General features: G+C 54.1%; 1 protein-coding gene across 1 annotated transcript in view; it reads left to right on the top strand.

Annotated features, from left to right (window-relative positions):
* LOC104495683 (M-phase inducer phosphatase 1-like) overlaps window positions 1-5,855 on the top strand; it is a gene marked incomplete at its 3' end in the record, with an annotated part of 7,906 nt that overhangs the window by 1,654 nt on the left and 397 nt on the right. Inside the window, 12 exon segments of the mRNA XM_010138679.1 lie at window positions 223-277; window positions 529-564; window positions 714-750; window positions 1,150-1,251; window positions 1,767-1,874; window positions 2,662-2,829; window positions 3,328-3,402; window positions 4,037-4,186; window positions 4,475-4,567; window positions 4,928-4,990; window positions 5,089-5,187; window positions 5,643-5,773. Of these exon segments, the coding sequence (XP_010136981.1) occupies window positions 223-277; window positions 529-564; window positions 714-750; window positions 1,150-1,251; window positions 1,767-1,874; window positions 2,662-2,829; window positions 3,328-3,402; window positions 4,037-4,186; window positions 4,475-4,567; window positions 4,928-4,990; window positions 5,089-5,187; window positions 5,643-5,773 (1,117 nt within the window).

Below are 5,855 nucleotides of genomic sequence, written 5' to 3'. Positions count from 1 at the left end.
GGTCTCCGCCGTGCACCACCTCCTCGGTTCTCTGTGCCTGGTGAGGGCTCGTGTCTGGCTTGACTGTGGTTGTTATTTACCTCTGCGCTGAGGCGAGGCTGCAGACGCGATGTTCTGCGGGAGTTTCCTGCCTGAGCTCAGCGTCTCTCTGTGGAAATCTGCAGCTTTGCATTTCCTGGGTACCGCTGGGTGGAAAACGTGCTCGCTCTCTCTCCTCTGCAGGTTGTGTTTTGGATTCGCCCGGTCCTGCAGCCTCGAACGATACCATGGAAAACACGTATGTAACCACGGGCTGAGCTGAGCTTCTCGCCTAAAGAATTTGGGGGCGGCCAGGGGGTGGAGGAGTCTTGCCGGTGTTTCGGACACTAGGAGGGGATCAGCTGGCTGTAAACAGCTTTTGAGAACGACACAAGTGTCACCAAGAAGCATGTTGGCTCCTGCTTGGCGTAATGCTGCGAGAGTTCAACGCGGGGCTGATTTTCAGTGTCCCGCCCTGCGGCGCTAACGGGGCGTCTCGCTTGCCTTTAGGTTCGAGAAGGCGATTCTGGAATCGAGCCGGCTGCAGTAAGTACCCCCCTGTTCTAACTCCCCCAGGGACCTGCAGCTTAGGGACTTCTCTTGAGGGGGAAGTGCTTTTATTTTCTTTCTTTTACTCCTGTTACCATCTTTTAAAACACAATGTTGAAATACTCCTTGTTCTTCTTTCTCTGCAGCGCGCGAACCCCTTTCAGAAGGATACATTCGCTGCCGGTGAGTGCGGGTGCTTTTGCTGTTGTGTGGATGTGGAAGGTTTTAATGCTCTTTAAACCGAGTTTAATTCGGGGCTTGTCATCGTGCTTTTCACAGCCTGATAATTTTATGGCTTCAAGAACAGCTATTGTGGTGCTTAACGGAAGCTGTCGAAATCGCAGCTTGTAAACGTGAAATTGTGTTCAGTCCGGTGTGGAATTTCAGGGATGTGGCTCTGCTGCTAATGCAGTCGAGGGATTTTGGTACCCAGACGTCAGTATAAAAGACTCCTGCGTGTGATTCGCAGCAGTTTGTAGTCAGAGACCTCGCTGTCTCTGTTAACCCCTGTTTTGCCTAAAACATGGTTGTGCAAAGGCTGTATCACGCAACGCTGACCTGGCAGTTGTGTGTGCGTTGCAGCAAAGCCTGCTGGGCTCCAGCCCCGCGCTGAGGAGGAGCCACTCGGACTCTCTGGACGGTGACGCCTTCCAGCTGTTGGATCGAGATGAAAATAAGGAGAATGTGAGTGCTGCTTCCTGCTGCCCGCGGTGGTGGGGGGTGAGAGCGGGACCAAGGCAGCTGTTAGCACACCCCACAGCAGATCAGTCACCTCATCGCCTCCCGCTGCTGGCGTGGGGAGCCCTGGGTCCTCGCAGCACAAAGGCCCTTTTACCCACTCAGTCTGAAAGGCCAAGAATGGGAATCCGCTGGCAGGGCTCTGTGGGAGGGTGGGGGCGGGAGACAGCCTCGGCTGCCTTCAACGATGATTTCTTCTCCAGAGAAGTCGTCTGACAAAAGAAATGGAGAAGTCTTAAACCTGTAGGTGATAGTGAGCAGATAAAAGCTTGATTATGTTAAATGAATTGCTGTTCTTTAATTAGTAAACACTCACCTCCAGGCTGTTCCTGTAGGCAGCCGGGAGTTTCAACCCGACCTGGCAGGTGGTTGTAAAAAAATCTAAACCACTAGAGTGATCCCAGTAACTTACACAGTTTGTAATTTGGGGAAAATGGTCACTTTGCTCCGTCTTAATTCAGGAATCATTTGAGTTTAAGAAGCCAACCAAACCAGCGTCCCGTGGTGCGGCTCACATCCAGTCCCGTGATGGGAAAGGAGTTCCTGGGCCAAGGCAGAATTCCTCTCCGGTTCAGGTGGTAAGTGTCCCTTACAACCGATTCTCACCTCGTGCTCTGCACACCCACCGTTTGGGGGGGAAGAGAAATTCCATCGGGGTTCTGAGACAGCTGTTCGTCACAACCCCTGTGCCAGACAGGACAACTTGCCCATCTGCCAGATAGGAAAACTGGGCTCAGGAGATGGTCAGAAGTGTGAAACGCGGATTGTTCCGCAGTCTGTGAAAGTTGAGTCGCTGCAGGGCTGAGGTTACGCTGCAGCGAATCGAGCAAGTGTGGGGGATACAGGAATTTAGAGAACCGTTTGGGCTGGAAAAGCCCTTTCGGCTCCTCCAGTGCCCCCGTTCCCCAGCACTGCCAGGTCCCCCCTGACCCTCAGCAGCACCTCCACACGGCTGGGAAACCCCTCCAGCCATGGGCACTCCACCACTGCCCTGGGCAGCCCGTTAATTTGTTTGTTATTTAGTTTGTAATTGTTTCAGGGTAGATCTTTATACTGAGGCAGATGCATTTGGATCAGTGGATCCAGCTGGGTGGATGCAACTGGATCCTATGTCCAGATGTGACACCCAGGGAGAAAGTGTCACCTTATTAGCATCCTGTTGCTTGGAAAAAGCAACTGAAAGAGCGTGGTGGGTCCTGGCACCGAAGCAGAGCTGGGGGCTGTCTTGTCTCCACTCCTTGGATCCTGTGCTTAGCAGCTGCAGGGTATATCTTTATTCCTGTTGGCGCCACCCACTTCTCTGCACCTTCTCTGCTTATTCCAGAGAAGAGGGCTCTAGTTAATGAGGCTAACGAGGCAGCCGGCAGTGGCAGCCATCAAGTGGAACTCACTGTCTTCTCTTGAATTCCCTGGGGTGAGCAGGAGAGCTACAGGCCTGTGTTCCCGCAGCAGCCTTCTCCGGCTTCCGCTGAAAGCGAAGATGATGACGGGTTCCTCGAGCTGCTGGACGACCAAGATCTGAAGGTACGTGCAAAGGAAACTCGGCAGACCTTTCCTCATCAGCTCCGGGGGGTGTTTAATAGTCTCACCAACAGCATGTGTCGGTGGTGTGCGCAGCTCGTGTTTCAGCGCCTCTGTGCGTGCTCCACGTGGGGTGTGAACAGCAGGTAGGGTAAGCTGCTCTTCCTGCTGCCAGGTGAGAACCGCCCTGATGGAGGAAATTATCTGAACACTTGGCACTTTTCTGCTGACAGAGCTAGAGGTGGGATTTGCTTTCGAGCCGCTTAAATAAAAGACTTTTTCTAACTGACTTAAAGCTTTGGAGGAGCATCACTGTCACTCGCTCAATGAACTGATGTAACTTACCTTCTCCAGCACTTGTCAGTTCCACTATTTCACTGAGTATTGGACTAGTAACAGAGTGAAGTACCCCGAGCTGGGTTCACAGTCTCTGCCTGTGGTGAAACAGAGGAGAACAAACTCTCTCTCTTTTTTTTTTTTTTTTTTTTTTCTCCCCCTCAGAACGATGAGGAGATGCCATCTGATGTGGCGAGCCTCTGGACCGCACCACTAGTCATGAGGAAATCGGACAATCGGGTGAGTGTTCTGTGAGAGCACAAGGGAACAGAGACGGGGACTTGTTCAGGCAGCCACTTCCCCGCTGGGACAAGCCGTCCCACTGTCTTGGTCCTGGGTCCCTAATAATAACACCAGCAAAACAAGAGGTGGCATAAAGCCCCTGCAGTGTTGTCCCTGAGGCCGGGTTACCTGGAGGGTGGTGTGGGTGTGGGACAAAGCTCATTGTTTGCCCCTGTAGGCAAAACCACTTCGTAAAAGCGAGAAGAGCTGGATTTCCCTTATCAGACACTTGTGGAGGTGTCTCAGATACATCCTGGGGCAGCTGTAGCCTGATCTTCTGATAACAGGCTGTGAAAGGAGTTTAGGCTCCAACAAAAGCCCCTCAATCTGCCGGTGGATTGTCTGCTAATGGGTGTGAAGCACATCAGAGCGCTCACGGTGCTCTAAGCTCACCCAGTCCCCACAGCAAGAAACAGGCGCTGCTGGAAATGCTGCTCCTGGTGCAGGTGACCCCGTTAACACCCCGGTGGTGCTGTGAGGTGGCTGAGAGGGGGCAGAATTTTCATTTCAGATGGTCTGAAGGCCTGAGCCTTGCTTTGCTTCTGATGAAAACTTTGGCTAGACAGCTCTTACCTTCCCTCCTTCCTCACAGGCCAAGCGGTGCCGGTTGTTTGGCTCCTCATCCCTCGCTGCTGTGGGAAGAACCACCCAGAAAAGGATGGAGAGATCCCAGGAGGAGAACTCTCCGGGGAAAAGCAAGAAGAGGAGGAGCCTGCCGGGAACACCTGCCGAGGACTCGACGGTCGGTGAACTTGGCGTCTGGTTTCGTAACGGAGAACGGGAGAGGATCTCCTAGAGGTGTCTGGTTCATGAGGGCTTTTCAGGCGGGTTCTGACCGAGCTAAACCGCGCTCTCAGCGTAGGGGGAGCTGATGCAGCAGCTGCACACCCTTGAGCCTGAGCTTTGCATCAGCCCCGAGGGGAAGCTGGGCAGTGGCAGTTCAGGGCGCTGAGTTTCCCACTACGTCCAGGGAAAAGGCTCTTCTCTGTGGTCAGGGCTCGGCGTTGATCTCCAGCCTCTCTTCCTGCAGAGCTTGAAGATGGCGAAGACTCAGTCCTCCACGGCGGAGATTGAGAGCATTTTGGACAGTGACCAGAGAGACCTTATTGGGGACTTCTCAAAGGTAATTGGGGTGGTTTAATGGTCAAGCGTTAACTCTCGTGGTGGAGATGTCTCCAGCCAGCTTGAGTAAAGCGCTTCCCTCCTCGAACAGCACAAACCCCTGGGAAAGGCCGTCAGTGAGCCGGGTGCTGTCACGGGGCAGACGCACAGCGAGTCGTGCGTGGTGGTTCAGAAAGATCTACCACAGCCCTTCGGCACAGGAGCCAGCAATGAAATGCTGTCCCTGTAGAACTCCTAGTTTTAACTCTGGAGCTTTGCTGGAGAGATTCTTGTCCCCGGAGCGTGTGTGTGTTCCGCACCGAAGCGCTGGCTCGGTGGCTCCCTCTCGCCGTTCTCTCCGTTAATGCTGTCTGTCTTACAGGGTTATTTATTCCACACCGTCGCTGGGAAACATCAGGACTTAAAATACATCGACTCCGAAATGGTATGTGCTGCAGGGACAGGGGGGACAATCCCTTACGGGGGTGGGGGAACAACACCAAAACACCGTGAAACAACTGAACTCTGGGGTGTTCTCTTCAGATTGTGTCTGTGCTGACTGGGAAGTTTGCGAGCTTCATCAAGGAGTGCGTGATAATCGACTGTAGGTACCCGTACGAGTATGAAGGAGGACACATCAAGGTATGCTGACCCCACGCCGGGAGGTCTGACATTCCAAACCGGGGTCACTAGGCACTGTGGCTGTGTTGAGACAGCTCCAGGGAAGGGTGTAAGGCACTGCCCAGCATCCTGATACCTAGGGGAGCTGATTTAGAGCATTAAACTTCGTTTAACCTAAAGAACCAATGGCTATACAAAGCGTCGCTGCTCTGGAGGTTTGCTGCTCGAGCAAGCTGGGCCTCTCAAAAATGATGAGATGGGAAACCCAGCGAGCCACAGCCTCCAGAAGTGGCCGTCTGAAAGGGGTTCGGTCACCAGAGTCAGCGTCGGGCTCAGCCATGAGCTGCCTGGGCCCGTAGCTGCGTTCTCACGGCCGGGGCGGGTGGCCAGAGCTCCTCGAGGAGAGGGCCCGGGCTGGGCTTGTGCCCGTTCTGCTCCACTCACCGCGTGTGCTGGGGCTGGCTCTGCCTTCCCAGGGTGCCGTAAACCTGCACATGGAGGAGGACGTGGAAGACTTCCTGCTCAAGAAGCCCATCCAGCCAGCGGGGAACAAACGGGTGATCATCGTCTTCCACTGCGAGTTCTCCTCCGAGCGGGGCCCTCGAATGTGAGTCGTCCCTCACCCCCCCTGCTTGATAAGAACCGCGGCTGGCCGCGCTGCAACGCTTAGAGACAGAAACAAACCCGTT

Source organism: Buceros rhinoceros, unplaced genomic scaffold, assembly GCF_000710305.1.
Source record: "Buceros rhinoceros silvestris isolate BGI_N320 unplaced genomic scaffold, ASM71030v1 scaffold38606, whole genome shotgun sequence".
NCBI classification, from domain to species: Eukaryota; Metazoa; Chordata; class Aves; order Bucerotiformes; family Bucerotidae; genus Buceros; species Buceros rhinoceros.
The sequence above is the reverse complement of the archived record's forward strand: the minus strand, read 5'-3'. Positions and strand labels throughout refer to the sequence as shown.